Source organism: Neomonachus schauinslandi, chromosome 3 (assembly GCF_002201575.2).
Source record: "Neomonachus schauinslandi chromosome 3, ASM220157v2, whole genome shotgun sequence".
Taxonomy (NCBI): domain Eukaryota; kingdom Metazoa; phylum Chordata; class Mammalia; order Carnivora; family Phocidae; genus Neomonachus; species Neomonachus schauinslandi.
Genome location: NC_058405.1, coordinates 154,399,113 through 154,417,443, shown reverse-complemented (window position 1 = coordinate 154,417,443; position 18,331 = coordinate 154,399,113). Strand labels below are relative to the sequence as shown.

At 38.2% G+C, this 18,331-nt stretch overlaps 1 protein-coding gene across 1 annotated transcript in view; it reads left to right on the top strand.

The window, feature by feature from the left end:
- Positions 1 to 18,331, top strand: part of DNAH7 (dynein axonemal heavy chain 7) — a 251,256-nt gene that overhangs the window by 96,890 nt on the left and 136,035 nt on the right. Inside the window, exons 29-34 of the mRNA XM_021703031.2 lie at positions 1,989 to 2,138; positions 4,554 to 4,736; positions 5,090 to 5,266; positions 8,045 to 8,176; positions 14,837 to 15,061; positions 17,617 to 17,814. Of these exons, the coding sequence (XP_021558706.2) occupies positions 1,989 to 2,138; positions 4,554 to 4,736; positions 5,090 to 5,266; positions 8,045 to 8,176; positions 14,837 to 15,061; positions 17,617 to 17,814 (1,065 nt within the window). The remainder of the gene's footprint in view (positions 1 to 1,988; positions 2,139 to 4,553; positions 4,737 to 5,089; positions 5,267 to 8,044; positions 8,177 to 14,836; positions 15,062 to 17,616; positions 17,815 to 18,331) is intronic.

The window sequence follows — 18,331 nt, the reverse complement described above, 5'->3', positions numbered from 1 at the left end:
ATCTATCTATCTATCTATCTATCTATCTATCTATCTATCTATCTATCATCTCTACCAGACATTCTCTGAGAGAAAATTAAAAGATCTAAATACACGGGACTATGTTCCATTCTCACAGAACTGAAAAGTTAATATTCCTAAGTTGTCAATTTTGACCAGAACCTTGAAATCTGATGTGGGAATTATACAAAATTATATAAAAGATGTTATATATATATATATATATCTCCCTCTCCCACTCCTCCTGCTTGTGTTCCCTCTCTTGCTCTCTCTCTGTCAAATAAATAAATAAAATCTTTGAAAAAAATAAAATAATGTATCATCAGTTCATCATTCATAATACTATACCACCCCAATGCAAGTCTTTAATAGTAGGGGAAACGGTAGGGGGCTTGGGGGGCAGAGGGAATGTATGTGAAACTCTGTACTTTCCACTCAATTCCTCTTTAAACCTAAAGCTACTCTAAGAAAATAACATCTATTAATCAAAAACATAAATATATATATATATATATTTATGTTTAGAAATGATGACAAGAGAGCACAGGGGATTTTAGGACAGTGAAACTATTCTGTATATGATACTGTAATGATGGATATGTGCCATTATGCATTTGGCAGAACCTGTAGAATGTACATCACAAGAGCGACCCTTAATGTCAACCATGGACTTTAGTTAAATAATGTAATAATGTATCAGGGACGCCTGGGCAGTGCAGTCAGTTAAGCATCTGACTCTTGGTTTCAGCTCAGGTCGTGATCTCAGAGTCGTGAGATTGAGCCCGAGTCAGGCTACGCTCTCACTGCCGAGTCTGCTTGAGATTCTCTCTCCCTCTGCCCCTCCCACTCATGCGCGCTCTCTCTCTCTCAAATAAATAAATCTTAAAAAAAAAATAATAATGTATAGGGGCACCTGGGTGGCTCTGTTGTTAAGCATCTGCCTTCAGCTCAGGTTGTGATCCTGGGGTCCTAGGATCGAGCCCTGCATCGGGCTCCCTGCTCAGTGGGGGGAGTTTTCTTCTCCCTCTCCCACTCCTCCTGCTTGTGTTCCCTCTCTTGCTCTCTCTCTCTCAAATAAATAAAATCTTTCAAAAAAATAAAATAATGTATCAATATCAGTTCATCATTCATAATAATATACCACCCCAATGCAAGTCTTTAATAGTAGGGGAAACGGTAGGGGACTTGGGGGGCAGAGGGAATATATGTGAAACTCTGTACTTTCCACTCAATTCCTCTTTAAACCTAAAGCTACTCTAAGAAAATAACATCTATTAATTAAAAACATAAAATCTCATGCCCTAAGGGTGTTAACATCTTTTGTATAATTCCCACATCAGATTTCAAGGTTCTGGTCAAAATTGACAACTTAGGAATATTAACTTTTCAGTTCTGTGAGAATGGAACATAGTCCCGTGTATTTAGATCTTTTAATTTTCTCTCAGAGAATGTCTGGTAGCATGAGTCAGCCAATTACAGCCCATAGGCCAGCTTTGGCCCCAAACCTATTTTTCTAATGCCAGAGAACTTAGAATGGTGGTAACATTTTTTAAGGTTTATAAAAAAAAACAAAAAAAAACAGAAAGAAAGAAAAGAAAGAGAAACGGAGAAGAATATGTGACCAACTATATGTAACCTGAAGAGCCTATAATAGTTACTATCTGACCCTTTACAAAAAAACAAATTGCCAACTCTCCTTTTGTAGTTTTAGGTTTATAGTTCTTTCACATCATTTGCTAATTTATTACCATTTCATGAGTTTTAAGTACTATTGTCAATGGTATTTGTAAAATTTTTTTTTTTTTTTAGTTGTTCATTGGCCCTGTATAGAAAATACAACCAGTCTTTACATATCGACTTTGTATGCTTTGCACTCCTTGCTTCTGGTAGTTTCTTTGCGGAGTCTAGGATTTTCTACATATCCACTCATGTTTTATGTATAAAGACAACAGCCTTCTAATTGAATGGCTTTTTTCCCCCCCATTAAGGGGTTAATGGAAGAGAACAAGGTTCAAATCACTGTTCTAAACCCCAAGTCTGTCACCATGGGTCAGCTGTACGGACAGTTTGACGTGGTGTCACATGAGTGGTCCGATGGTGTCCTCGCTGTCAGCTTCAGAGCATTTGCTACTTCAACGGTAAGCACTAGCGCTTGAGTGTGCGCATTCAGAAAGACCGTCATAGTTCCTTCTGACACATTTCTGACTTGTTTTCCAGTTGTTTCAAACATATTTCTAGTCCCAGGTATTTATTTAAAACACAATCCTGGATGGTCCAGCAGTGTTTCCGTGAGGAACATTGTTAGCACCTATAGAGATGCCAGAGGCCAGGCTGGCCAGACCCTTTGCCTTGGTGTGCAGAGAGGAGACAGCAGGAGAAACAAGGGCAGGGAAAAGCACTCCTGGCTCTCTTTTTTTCTGGTTAAAGGATAGAGGAAAGAGAACATTGAATAATGTGAGCTTTTGCCTCCTTCAGCAATGTTCTTCCGTCACCCACCTTTTGGGCTGCTGTCTCAGTCATACCCACTCATTGTTAGGCATGCTCCAATTCTTAGACAAGAAATTGCAGATCTTTATAAAACAATGCCTTGAAGTTCTAACACTTGGCCCTACCATGTTAGGAAGAGAATGGGCTGCCTGTGTGCCAGCCACTGACTGTTGTGAATGAGAACGGGCACTAACCTCCTCCTGGCTTATTCTGCTGATGGCTGTTGCCTGCTCTTATGAGGAGTCCACAGACCACTGAGTGTTAATTTGATTGCTGTAGGTTAGCAGGCTGTGCACAGAGTGTGATCAAATGGGAGACAGCTTGCTAAGTCTGGTCTTAAAAGGGGGAGATGCCTGGGTGGCTCTGTCAGTTGGGCATCTACCTTCAGCTCAGGTCATGATCTCAGAGTCCTGGGATCAAGCCCCACGTTGGGCTCCCTGCTCAGCCAGGGGTCTGCTTCTCTCTCTCCCTTGGCCTCTCCCCCACTCATTCTCTCTCTCTCTCTCAAATAAATAAATAAAATCTTAAAAAAAAGAGAAGGGTCCTAGTCTAGAGACATTTAATTTATTAAATCTTTTTAAAATAAAAGTTTCCTTTATTCTGCCTACCATGTGTCCTGACTTTGGTGCTCTTTATCCACTTAAGGACCCAGCTGACCATGACTCTTTCGTCAGTGTAATAATAGAAAAATGTCAAAACTCAACACTGCTCTTAATGGCTCAAGGACCTCGGACAATAAGTAACATAAGAATTGGCTTTCATGGGGCAGAGATCTTGCCCAGTATCAGGCTTTACTAGTAATTTCAAGGATAAAAGTAACTGTGAGGCAGATGGAGGTGTGAGATCATTGATACAACTTCTCAGGTTCTTTCCTTTCACAATGGATGCACTCTGGCCCAGATTAACACATGACATCTCTAGATAATGTATGTAGTCACATTATTTATACAGAAATGATTATGAGATACGTGCCATTTTATACTCAGTTACATAGCATACATTACATTTTCCAGGACATTTTGCCCCATAAACACTTAGTCTCAGAGAGGTTAAGGAGCTGACCTAAAGTCACACAGCTGGTAAGTAGTAAAGCCAAATGAAAAGTGAGGTCCTTCAGACTGTAGAGCCCAGCATCTTGCTGTTAGATGGCCGTGTTGCCCAAAGTGAAGATTAGCAGGCATGGGAAGCCAGCAGTGCAAGGGAAAGTTGATCTTGAGGTGATACCTGAGGTATGAGCTCTTCCTTGCTTCCTGAGCATGGCCAGAGCTGGCTTTTGAGTGTGGGTGTGGGGCAGCCTGAGTCTATGATGGGTCTGCTGTCTTGTAGATTAAAGCAATTGGCTACAGGGCCTGAGAAAGTGTTAGGATGGATTCAAATCCCTCACCACTTCAACTTGAATTCATATTTGCTGCAAGTGAACCGGGGCATTGTCTGTGTGCCCAAAAAAGCAGATCAGAAGATCTGGAAAGGAGAATCAGCTTTTGTACTCTCCAGTGACTACCTGGCCACTCCTTAAGATTTGTTGAGCATTTACTGTAGTTCAGACAATGTGCAAATGTTGTCATATTTATCATTGTGAGACTGAATCATATATTAATTTCCTGTATCATCATGAAACCATTCAACCCAAGAGGGTGTGTACATGTGAATTCATTCAGTGGAGGGAAGAAAAAACTTGATTTAGCACCCAAGAGTGCTAAATCTGTATGAACATAATACTACATAGAATCAGATAATTTCAATGAAAACTGTTTTCCCTGGCAATTATATTTTTTTCTCATAATACTTTCTAAAACATGTTATATGTGAGTCCAGAAACATTGGAAAAGATGGGATTTTGAGAAAAGATGTTATATTTCTGTCTCGTCCATGGCATATATAGGTTTCTTCAGTGACTCTCTCTCTCTCCACATACACGCACACACTTTATTCAAAAGATGCTGTTACATTTTCATGGTGAAATTAATTTTAGGAGTTACATTTTTAAATTGTGGAACATTATTGGACTGTTTCCTTACATTATCACTATTAATTTTTGCCCTTTATTCATCATATGCATAAACCAGACGCCAGATAGGAAATGGTTAATTTTCGATGGACCAGTAGATGCAGTGTGGATTGAGAATATGAATACAGTGTTGGATGATAACAAAAAGCTGTGTCTGATGAGTGGGGAGATTATTCAGATGTCACCACAAATGAATCTTATTTTCGAACCAATGGATTTGGAAGTTGCTTCTCCTGCTACTGTAAGTTCTCAATTTTGACATCTGCTTATAAATTTGAAATGCTATAAATGCTTTTCTTACTTAGTAATTTTGACTTTGAATGGAAAAAATTAGTAGAATTCATTTTAATAGTACTCCAATTCTTTAAGAACAGGCATATCTTTTGACTTACCTCGACAAATTTAAGAGTCAGGGATTTTTTCCTCTTTATCTAAAACCATTGGTAAAGTCATACACAAAAATTTAGATCATGAAATTACATAAAATTAAACTTTTTTAAAAAGAATTTTCTGAAGGTTATAAGAAACAGATGTACCAAGTCATATTTCTTATAGAAACATTACCTTGACAGTAAACAATTTTTCTTTTTCCAGGTTTCCAGATGTGGTATGATTTACATGGAGCCTCACATGTTAGGCTGGAGACCACTAATGTTGTCTTGGATAAATCTTCTACCTGCTGCGATTAGTCTTATTCAGAAAGAATTTATAGTAGGCTTGTTTGACAGAATGGTCCCAGTTTCTGTTGAATTTATTAGAAAGCATGCAAAGGTAAGAGGGATGAGAATTTTAAGACTTAAATAAATGGAAAATCCAAATCAGCCAAATAAATTCATTTTAATATCTATTGTTAATGTCAACTCTCAGATACTAAAATAATTTAACAGGTTTAACTAAAAACTTACCCGATTAAAAAGATTTTAATTTATATACTTACTCTTCAAAAAAAAAAGTTAATGAGGCATTTTAGGGTTTGAGAAAATGTATGGATGCTAATCTATTCCTTCCTAAAAAAAAAAAATCTTAAAAGTCCACCTAACCACATCTGGGTAAAAATATCCTAAAATGTTATCTCTCATTTCTCAGGGACTATTATATTTTATATATTTTCTTTCTTTTTCAAAGTTCCTAGAATAAATATGTATTATTTTATAATTTTCTTTGTTTTTCAAAGTTCCTAGAATAAATATGTATTATTTTATAATTTTCTTTGTTTTTCAAAGTTCCTAGAATAAATATGTATTATTTTATAATCAGCAAAAGGCCAATTTTTTAAAAGTAATTCATTTATGACATCAAGGAATTAGATAGTGGGTAATAATGGAGGAACATGTTACTGCTTCAGGCAGGCTAAATGAGGAAGCCATTCTATTTAGCACAAGGGCATCTACTTGTTTAGAGATGACTGTTGTTGGCTAAAAAACTGGGATTCAGGGAGGAAAATCAGTCCCGGGTAGAAGATTGAAAGGAGTCCAAATCCATTTTTCCTTCGTTCAGTGTATCCTGGGGATTGGTGCAGGGGAAAGATACAATGGGGGGAAAGGACAGCATGAATGGAAATCTCCTGCCTCTGAGAGTTGATCTAGTTCCAGCCAGGCTCTTAAACCCTCCCCAGCTGGAAATTGTAGGGAAAGTATGCTTAATTTCTGCTCTGGGAGATGTCAGCCAAAGGTCTTTTAGGATGACTTTAGCTCTGGGGGCACCTGGGTGGCTCAGATGGTTAAGCGTCTGCCTTCAGCTCGGGTCATGGTCCCGGGGTCCTGGGATCGAGCCCCACATCGGGCTCCCTGCTCGGCGGGAAGCCTGCTTCTCCCTCTCCCACTCCCCCTGCTTGTGTTCCCTCTCTCGCTGTGTCTCTCTCTGTCAAATAAGTAAATAAAATCTTTAAAAAAAAAAAAAAAGGATGACTTTAGCTCTGGAACAAATAGAGGCACACAGGGCTGCTGTTTCTCCTGCCGTTGGAAATAGAATAGAAAAGCTTAAGGCACAAGTTGGGTTCAAGGTACAGACGTGGAAAGCAGAATTTAAAATCATGACAGTGGATATTACCTAAAGAGGAAAAAAGATACAGAGCAAAGAATAGAATCCTGGGTGCAGCTGCGATTTCAGGGAGGAGAGCCTTTTAAGAAGCAAATAGTCGGTATTACCCAAACCACTAACAGGTCAGGGCAGAAAAGGAGTGGCACATGTCCCTTGGATTTGACAATTGAGAAGATCATGGGGAGAAGGACATGGCCCAGACACTTTCAGGGAAGAGACAAGGTTGCTCCAGGGCAGTTGGCTGAATGTGGGAGCAACTGGCCAAAATAGCGGGGTATGCTGCTCTTTCAAGAAGCTTGGCTGTTAAAAAATTTAAATACCAAGCAAACATGAAATGTGTTGAAGATGTGAAGTAATCATGTTTCAAAAACAGTTAAACTTGGAAAATAAGCTATAGGTGCCCTCCCCAACCCCTACGTTGTCAGAGAATGTAGGTCTTACGAATATATGAATTTTCCATATAATAACTATCTTTTCAGTAGCAAAAGAGAAAACACACTTTTAATACGAGCTTCTAAAATGGTGTTATATGAAAACAATGAATCGTGGATCACTACATCAAAAACTAATGATGTATGGTGACTAACAACATAATAAAATAAAATAAAATTTAAAAAAAACTAAAAAATAAAATTAAATAAAATGTACTCTGCACTTTTGTCCTTTCAAATTTTGGATTCTTCTTAGTTACTATATAGTAATAAGTGTCTTATTTTGTATTTTAGTCTTGCGTCAATAATACTTAGTCCCATCTTTAGAAACTCCGTTGTCATTTCTGCCTGTTTCTACTGGGACAGTGGCTGGAGATGAAGTCTGCTGCTTCTAAACTTCAGAGTCCGTTTCAGAGAGTTAATGCTTACGTGTTAACCACGAAGCGATACCACTCTAAAGATTGGAGGGAAGAAGACACATATTTGTGGAGAACTTGCTGTATGTGGTGCACGGTGCTAGAAGCCGTACACACTATTGCATTTATTTTATAAACTGTCATGGTGAGACCCAAAAAAGTAAAGTGCATGGTGTTTACAGCACTCTGGGAACATTTTGTGCTCTTCAAGCCTTGCAGATTTATTTCATAGGAGTGAGTTTACTACGAGGACTGCTGTAAAAATGTAGAAAATAAGTTTGGAAACACATTCATTAATTTTAATTCTCTGAAAGATTTTTTTTAGTGTTTTGATTTACAAAATCGGTATAAAGATAGATTCTAGGTAATTGATGAATGCAACTGACCATGTAAAAGTAAACTTTTTGATTTTGGCAATCAGTGCAGGAGTGGTTCAAGAGTGCATCCACGGGACAGGATATCCAGTGGTGCCACACGATAGACTAGGGAATTGATCTGTGCCTCAATTTTCCCACCTGCAAAACGTGAAGTATAATAGTGCCTTTTCATAGGTACTATGGCTATGAGGACTAAGTAAATTCAATAAGTATTAGTTGATGCTATTTTAATTAGTGCCTAATTTAAGTTAATTTGTTTTATACACTTTTCCCCTGATTTTTCAGGAATTATCTCCTACTTCAGATACAAACTTAGTCCGATCCTTAATGAATCTAATAGACTGTTTTATGGATGACTTTGCCGATGAAGTCAAGGTGAGAGAGAGAAATGATCGAGAAACGTACTCTTTACTGGAGGTAAGGTCCATTGCCTTTGAATCTTGCAATAGAAAGACATCTGCTTTCCCCAAAGCTTCCTGATTAATAACTTCATATCTCCCCTGGCACTAGAGGCTGGACGGCAACGAAAATAGTAGGTGCCTGTAAGGAAGCTCCTCCACTGGAATTTCCATTGCATCATGAGGTTTGGGTGAACCCCAGTGATACCCTTAGATCTGCTACTCAGATCATAGGTCATTTAACCAGCCTCAGAAATTATCAATCCCCAGGACAGCAGTGACCTTTTTTTTTTTTAAAGATCTTATTTATTTATTTGAGATGGAGAGAGCATGCGTGTCTGCGCGCATGCCCACATGAGCAAGGTAAGGGAAGGGGCAGAAGAAAGGGAAAAGCAGACACCCTGCGGAGCGGGGAGCCTGATCCCAGGCTCCATCCCAGGACCCTGGGATCACGACCTGAGCCGAAGGCAGACGCTTAACTGACTAAGCCACCCAGGCGCCCCAGCAGTGACCATTTGATAACCAGATTCACCTCTCCTTCAACCTGCAAATCATAATAATTCTTTGTGTTTTTCCTTGATTTTCTTCCCTTTTTCTTGAGATACAACTGTTTAAAATATATGTGTGTGTATAAATATATATTAACATTGAGGAAAGCAAGAAAATATGTATAAACACATTTTTCAAATAGGAATAAAATTATCAATGGACCTTGAATGTTCCTTGATAAAAAATTATGTATTGTTAATGGTAGCACTTCTAATGTGGTCAAGATGTTGCTCATATTATGTATATTCTATTAAATTAATTTAAAAAATTTTATTAACATATAATGTATTATTTGTTTCAGGGGTACAGGTCTGTGATTCATCATTCTTACACAATTCACAGTGCTCACCATAGTACCTACCCTCCCCAATGTCCATCACCCAGCCACCCCATCCCTCCCACCCCACTCCACTCCAGCAACCCTCAGTTTGTTTCCTGAGATTAAGAGTCTCTTATGGTTTGTCTCCCTCTCCGGTTTCATCTTGTTTCATTTTTCCCTCCCTTCCCCTATGATCCTCTCTCTTGTTTCTCAAATTCCTCATATCAGTGAGATCATATGATTCTTGTCTTTCTCTGATTCACTTATTTGCTTAGCATAATACCCTCTAGTTCCATCCACGTCGTTGCAAATGGCAAGATTTCATTTTTTGATGGCTGCATAATATTCCATTGTATGTATATGTGTGTGTGTGTGTGTATTTATACACACACACACACATACACCACATCTTCTTTATCCATTCATCTGTTGATGGACATCTTGGCTCTTTCCATAGTTTGCCTATTGTGGACATTGCTGCTATAAACATCAGGGTGCATGTGCCCCTTTGGATCACTGTATTTGTATCTTTGGGGTAAATACCCAGTAGTGCAGTTGCCAGGTCGTAGGGTAGCTCTATTTTCAACTTTTTGAGGAGCCTCCATACTGTTTTCCAGAGTGGCTGCACCTGCTTGCATTCCCACCAACAGTGTAGGAGGGTTCCCCTTTCTCCGCATCCTCGCCAATATCTATCATTTCCTGACTTGTTAATTTTAGCCATTCTGACTGGTGTGAGGTGGTATCTCATTGAGGTTTTGATTTGGATTTCCCTGCTGCTGAGCGAGGTTGAGCACTTTTTCATGTGTCTGTTGGCCATTTGGATGTCTTCTTTGCAGAAATGTCTGTTCATGTCTTCTGCTCATTTCTTGATTAGATTATTTGTTCTTTGGGTGTTGAGTTTGATAAGTTCTTTATAGATTTTGGATACTAGCCCTTTATCTGATATGTCATTTGCAAATATCTTCTCCCATTCTGTCAGTTGTCTTTTGGTTTTGTTGACTGTTTCTTTTGCTGTGCAAAAGCTTTTTATCTTGATGAAGTCCCAATAGTTCATTTTTGCCCTTGCTTCCCTTGCCTTTGGCGATGTTTCTAGGAAGAAGTTGCTGCAGCTGAGGTCGAAGAGGTTGCTGCCTGTGTTCTCCTTTAGGATTTTGATGGATTCCTGTCTCACAGTTAGGTCTTTCATCCATTTTGAGTCTATTTTTGTGTGTGGTGTAAGAAAATGGTCCAGTTTCATTCTTCATGTGGCTGTCCAATTTTCCCAACACCATTTGTTGAAGAGACTTTTTTCCACTGGACATTCTTTCCTGTTTTGTTGAAGATCAGTTGACCATAGAGTTGAGGGTCCATTTCTGGGTTTTCTATTCTGTTCCATTGATCTATGTGTCTGTTTTTGTGCCAGTACCGTACTGTCTTGATGATTACAGCTTTGTAATAGAGCTTGAAGTCCGGAATTGTGATGCTGCCAGCTTTGCTTTTCTTTTTCAGCATTCCTCTGGCTATTCAGGGTCTTTTCTGGTTCCATACAAATTTTAGGATTATTTGTTCCATTTCTTTGAAAAGAGTGGATGGTATTTTGATAGGGATTGCATTAAATGTGTAGATCGCTCTAGGTAGCATTGACATCTTCACAATATTTGTTCTTCCAATCCATGAGACTGGAATGTTTTTCCATTTCTTTGTGTCTTCCTCAATTTCTTTCATGAGTATTCTATAGTTTTCTGAGTACAGAGTCTTTGCCTCTTTGGTTAGATTTATTCCTAGGTATCTTATGGTTTTGGGTGCAATTGTAAATGGGATCAACTCCTTAATTTCTCTTTCTTCTCTCTTGGTGTATAGAAATTTCTGTGCATTGATTTTATATCCTGCCACTTTACTGAATTCCTGTATGAGCTCTAGCAGTTTTGGGGTGGAGTCTTTTGGGTTTTCCACATAAAGTATCATATCATCTGCAAAAAGTGAGAGTTTGACTTCTTCTTTGCTGATTCAGATGCCTTTTATTTCTTTTTGTTGTGTGATTGCTGAGACAACAACTAGGGCTTCTAGTACTATGTTGAATAGCAGTGGTGATAGTGGACATCCCTGCCATGTTCCTGACCTTAGGGGAAAAGCTCTCAGTTTTTCCCCATTGAGTATGGATATTCACTGTGGGTTTTTCACAGATGGCTTTATGATACTGAGGTATGTACCTCTATCCCTATACTCTGAAGAGTTTTAATCAAGAAATGATGCTGTACTTTGTCAAATGCTTTTTCTGCACCTATTGAGAGGATCATATGGTTCTTGTTCTTTTATTAATGTATTGTATCACATTGATTGATTTGCGGATGTTGAACGAACCTTGCAGCCCAGGGATAAATCCCACTTGGTCGTGGTGAATAATCCTTTTAATGTACTGTTGGATCCTATTGGCTCATATTTTGGTGAGAATTTTTGCATCCATATTCATCAGGGATATTGGTCTGTAGTTCTCCTTTTTGATGGGGTATTTGTCTGATTTTGGGATCAAGGTAGTGCTGGCCTCATAAAATGAGTTTGGAAGTTTTCCTTCCATTTCTATTCTTTGAAACAGCTTCAGAAGAATAGGTATTATTTCTTCTTTAAATGTTTCGTAGAATTCCCCTGGGAAGCCATCTGGCCCTGGGCTCTTGTTTATTGGGAGATTTTTGATTACTGCTTCAATTTCCTTGATGGTTATGGGTTTGTTCAGGTTTTCTATTTATTCCTGTTTCAGTTTGGGTAGTTTATACATCTCTAGGAATGCATCCATTTCTTCCAGATTATCTAATTTGTTGGCATAGAGTTGCTCATAATATGTTCTTATAATTGTTTGTATTTCTTTGGTGTTGGTTGTAATCTCTTCTCTTTCATTCATGATTTTATTTTTTTGGGTCATTTTTCCTTTTGGTAAGTCTGGCCAGGGGTTTATCAATCTTATAATTCTTTCAAAGAACCAGCTCCTGGTTTCTTTGATCTGTTCTACTCTTCTTTTGGTTTCGATTTCATTGATTTCTGCTCTAATCTTTATTATTTTTCTTCTCCTGCTGGGTTTAGGCTTTATTTGCTGTTCTTTCTCCAGCTCCTTTAGGTGTAGGGTTAGGTTGTGTATTTGAGACCTTTCTTGTTTCTTGAGAAAGGCTTGTATTACTATATCTTTCTGCTTAGGACCACCTTTGTTGCATCCCAAAGATTTTGAACAGTTGTGTTTTCATTTTCATTGGTTTCCATGAATTTTTTTTAATTCTTCTTTAATTTCCTGGCTGACCCATTCATTCTTTAGTAGGATGCTCTTTAGCCTCCATGTATTTGAGTTCTTTCCGACTTTCCTCTTTTGATTGAGTTCTAGTTTCAAAGCATTGTGGTCTGAAAATAGGCAGGGAATGATCCCAGTCTTTTGGTACCATTTGAGGCCTGATTTGTGACCAGGATGTGATCTATTCTGGAGAATGTTCCATGGGCACTAGAGAAGAATGTGTATTCTGTTGCTTTGGGATGGAATGTTCTGAATATATCTGTGAAGTCTATTTGGTCCAGTGTGTCATTTAAAGTCTTTATTCCCTTGTTGATCTTTTGCTTAGATGATCTGTCCATTTCAGTGAGGGGGGTGTTAAAGTTTGCCACTTGTTGGTTCCCCTAAGGTCAGGAACACGGCAGGGATGTCCACTATCACCACTGCTATTCAACATAGTACTAGAAGCCCTAGTTGTTGTCTCAGCAATCACACAACAAAAAGAAATAAAAGGCATCTGAATCAGCAAAGAAGAAGTCAAACTCTCACTTTTTGCAGATGATATGATACTTTATGTGGAAAACCCAGTGAAGAGCAGTGGCCCGACTGTGCCGTGGATCATGGTTTATGGCAACCCCGAGCTGAGAGCCCACTCCTCAGCTCCATCTTTGCAGCTGGCTTCCCCGCTCCGATACCTGGGAGCTCTGCTGCACTCAGGCACCCCTGGTCTTTCTGTGGCCCCGAGGGTCCAGAGACCACACTGTCCCAGCGAGGGTTCCAACCCCTGCTTAGCCACTGGAGTGATGTCCCTCAGTGGAGCAGACTTCTCAAAATTCCGATTTTGTGCTCTACTGCTCTATTGATTGCCAGTAGCTGGCTGAGGAGGCTCCCTCCCCCGTGCCATGGTCTGTCTTCTTGAATATCACCTCAGATTCACTTCTCCACACATCCTACCTTCCAGAAAGTGGTCACTTTTCTGTTCAGAGGGTTGCTGCTATTCTTTTCTTTGATCTCCTGTTGAGTTCATAGGTGTTCTGAATGGTTTGATTAACTATCTAGCTGAATTCCTAGGACCAGATGAAATTTAGGTCTCCTACTCCTCCACCATCTTGCTCTCCCTCTAAATAATTTAATTTTTAATTTAGTTTTAAACAGTTTCCAGAGAGAAACAGCCTGTTAGTAATCTAGGAGTAGGAAACAGTGTTGAAGTAGAACCCCAATTTTTTTTTTTTATTTGAGACAGAGAGAACGAGAGAGAGAGAGCACATGAGAGGGGGGAGGGTCAGAGGGAGAAGCAGGTTCCCTGCTGAGCAGGGAGCCCGATGCGGGACTCGATCCAGGGACTCCAGGATCATGACCTGAGCCGAAGGCAGTCGCTTAACCAACTGAGCCACCCAGGCGCCCTAGAACCCAAAATTTTTAAGAGCATAGTCAAGATTGTGTTTGTTTTGGCATTAAAAACGGGATTTGAGGGGGTGCCTGGGTGGCTCAGTCAGTTAAGCATCTGACTCTAGATTTCAGCTCAGGTCATGATGTTGAGGTCATAGAATCGAGCCCCACATTGGGGCTCCATGCTCAGCTGGGAGTCTGCTTGAGATTCTCTCCCTCTGCCCCTCCCCTCCCACTCTCTCTCTCTCTCAAATAAATAAATCTTAAATAAAAGGGGGATTTGATTTTAAATTAAGAAAATAAGTTTTCTCCATGCTATTCCTTATATTCCACATATGAGTGAAACCACATAAGGAATAACACAGAGGACCGAGGAAGGGATGGAAAACTGAATGGGAAAAAATCAGAGAGGGAGACAAACCATGAGAGACTCTGGACTCCGGTAAACAACCTGAGGGTTACAGAAGAGAGGGGGGTCGGGGGGATGGGGTAGCTGGGTGATGGGTATTAAGGAGGGCACATGTTTTAATGAACACTGGGTGTTACACACAACTAATGAATCATTGAATACTACATCAAAAGCTAATGATGTACTATATGTTGGCTAACTGAACATAATAATAAAAAAAAGAAGAAAATAGGTTTTCTTATTTAGTGTTGGGTCTTGTCATCTGCTCTGTTTTCTTGCCTAAGCCTGGTAAGAAGAAGGCTTGCAGAATGGCAGTTCTAGTTATGCAATCAATGCTCAGATTGTTATTACACCAGGTAAATAAACAAATATGAATTTGTTCTACTTTTAAGAAAACACTATCAAAATTTAAATTAAAAAGCAAGTATATTGTGGGTATTGATTATTCCTTATGAAAATATGCCTTAATAAAAAGTTATCTCAATGTGCTTTTTTAATATCAGGGTCCTGCCATGTACTTAAAATATCACGTGGTTTACCAAACTAATCATTCTAAGGTTTCACAGTGTACTTTGCATTGTATTATCTTTTCTGATAGCAAGATTTTTTAAGACATGCAATTTGATTTTTTAAAATCTAATTATTATAAAATCCTGAGATAACCTACTATAACATATTAGTTTATTAAATTTCTTTCAAAGATATTAATCTAATCTGATTCAAGCTTCAAGAATACATTAAAGTTATTCTTTAATGCACTCATCTTCTCATCTCTCCAATGCAGGGCATTTTTCTGTTTTCATTGATCTGGTCCATTGGAGCTTCCTGTAAGGATGATGATCGGTTGAAATTTGATAAGATTCTTCGAGAACTAATGGAAGGCCCAATTTCAGAACTAACTCGAAATAAATTTAAATTACTGAGTGGCATGGAACAAACGTCTTCAAAAGCACTAACTGTCCCATTTCCTGAAAAAGGAACAATTTATGATTATCAATTTGTCACTGAGGTAAGAGCTCTGAAGCAAGATTTACAACTACCGAACAGGCAAGTTCCCTTGGAGACATATGGCACATAAAGGCCCTGGGGCCATCTTGTCAACACTATTTACCTTAAGAATCAGCATGGGGTAGTAGAGGAAGGTGCTCTGGCTTTGCAGTCAGACACATCAGGGTTTAAATCCTTGTAAAGCCACTTTCTTTCTGTATAGCCTTGGACTAGTAATCTTTCTGAACCTTGTTTTTCTCTTTGATAAAATAAGATAAATAATAACAACTGATGGGCGTATTGGATTCATTAAATATAAGTACACAGTATGATATCTAGTCCAGCACTAGGTGCATGCTGTTTTAGGATACCTCTGGGGATTCATATGGTACATGTTAGCATATCACAGGTGCTAAGAAGTCCTGTAGGAACATAGCTGGGTTAGTGGCAATTCAACACTTCCCAAATGAATTGGACAATAAAACCTGCGTGGTGTTTGTTTACTTGTTTATGTGTAACAGCTCATATGAGTACTGTACTGAGGGTGTTTAGGAATACCTATTTAAATATGGAGCTTGAAGTGAAATTGGATCATACTGTATCCCCAGAGGGTAATCCTATCTCACCAATATTTCTTTAATGAACTTACTTTTCTAAAGCCTCCCTAGCCTCTATTATCTGGATGGACCATAATCTATCCAAACAGTTTCCTACTCTTAGACATTGATCTGTTTTTGTTGTTTCTTAGTTTTTCTGCTTTGGTGAATATTCTTTTTTTTTTAAGATTTTATTTATTTGCAAGAGAGAGAATGAGAGACAGAGAGCATGAGAGGGAGGAGGGTCAGAGGGAGAAGCAGACTCCCTGCTGAGCAGGGAGCCTGATGTGGGACTCGATCCTGGGACTCCAGGATCATGACCTGAGCCGAAGGCAGTCGCTTAACCAACTGAGCCACCCAGGCGCCCTGGTGAATATTCTTGTATACAAGTCATTGTGTACATATCTAATTGTTTCTTTAAGTTCCTAGAAAAGGAATTTGCTGTATCAATTTATAAATTTTAATGGCTCTTGAGATGTATTGCCAAGCCCACCTCAGAAGAGATTCTTCACCCTGCCAGCCACAAGATATTATCCTATTATTTTTTGCTAATTTTATTTTATTTCAAATTACTAACAGTACCCTGCATTTTCAGAGCATCTTGCAGTTTACTAAGCTTTTCCACCATCATTTCTGTTTGTTTCCCAATATCTCAGTGAAATAGGAAAGATAGTATTATTTTGCAAATCTTCCCACTGGGGAAATTAGGGCTCAGAGATATTACATGATTTTTCCCAGTATCACAAAATCTCTAAATGAATATTCACTCCAGAAAGATTCTTAATCTTTCCTTTCCCGTATGGTGGCAAAAGATCCATGTTACAAAAGATTATCAAGAATATGGGAAGGACATTGTTTCTTCTTCAGTTCTAGAAAGTTCTAGATACTTCTTTGCAATACAGTTCTTCAACTTGATGTGAATTCACCCTCCTAAAAAAAAAAAAAAAAAAAAAATCTGTACTATATGCATAGCACCGTGCCAGAGGATACAAAAATGAGTAAGTCACTGTGCTGCCCTCAGTGAGTTCTTAACCTCTTCAGAAGACTGTCATGTGACACTCTAGGCCAAAAGAGTGCCCTGTGGGAAGATCCAGGGACCTGGGCATATTGGGAAACAGTAGGTCCATCAGTGGGGCTGGAATGTGGGATACATGAAGGAAGGAGGGTCTGAATTCTGATGTGTTTCGAATGAGGAGGAACTTAAATTTGATTCTGTAAGAATGAAGAGAGCAGTGATGTTTTTCTAAGGCAAGAGAGTTAACATGCTATTTTTGAAAGTTTTTGTTCTAAAGCCTGCATAGCAAATACAAATTTTAGTTGACAAGGTAATTGGATTCAAAGATATAGTATAATGTTAATTCATAATAGTAATCGCTCATGAACAAATCTTGGCATTCTAGATATCTGTTGCACAACAATGTGAATATAGTTAACACTACTGAACTGTATGCTTAAAAAATGGTTGAAGGTAAATTTTAGGAGTTTTTTTAACCACAATTAAAAAAAACTCACCTAAAATGATAAGCTTATGTTATACATACCATTATAAAAGTATGAGCAACATGCAGCTGATGTTCTAGGGGAAAAAATTCTATATTGGTTAACACTTACTGAATAAAATTCTTTACTCTTCAGTGCACTGATTAGTTTTCTCAGTGCCATTAAAGAATCTAAGATTTGGCCAAAATATATGACCTTTGGGTTAACATAATCAGTGGTTTTAGCAATCAGAAATATCACAGCATTGCCACTTCATTTTGATTCATGTAAAAGCCTAGTTTCTCCTCAATTTAACACAAAATTTAACTTTAAAACTCAGAGTGAAGTGTTTTAAAGAATAAAAACAAATATGTAAATATCAGTGGTTTCTGGTTTTGTTTTTGGTCTTGATCTTTGATCTTTTCTACAATGGCACAGGATAACAGAGCTTTTAAAAGTATTTTATAACAATATTCACCATTTGGCTGTTTATTATAAACAGGGAATAGGAAAATGGGAACCATGGGTAAAGAAATTGGCAGATACTCCTCAAATTCCTAAGGATATGATGTTTAATGAAATCATTGTACCAACTCTGGACACGGTTCAATGCTCTGCTTTAATGGAATTGTTGACCACCCATCAAAAGCCTTCAATATTTGTAGGACCAACAGGAACTGGAAAGAGTGTTTATATTATTGTAAGTATTGTAGAAATCTACATGTTAAAATGTGCATAATATTCCTAAGAATGTTATTTTTTAACTACCTGAAAAAGATTTCATATTTTTTAAATATTAAAATATTTTGATTTGTAGCCACAGAGAATTTTTGAGTAACTGTCTATTTATTTTAGGAATTGACTAAAGATATGCCATTTTATATCACTAAATTATTGTATCTTTTTAAATTATTGTACCTTTTAAAATAGCTCATTTAGGATGAAGAATTTCATATCCCTTGAAAGGAAAGGGTGTTTAATTAATATTTAATTTTCAAAATTATTTTAATATTTGGAGGATTACTATGTAGTAATAAAACTGATCTTCTTTGACTTCTGGAATCATACCCATTGTGTGTTTGATAAGAAAATGCTAGCTGCTATAACAGATAATGCCCAAAATCTCAAGTAACTTTACACAGTCTTAGTTCCCTTGGGTTTAGAAGATCATATTGAACAAAGACCAGTTCTTGCCTCTAGTTTCAGATTTCTAAAGG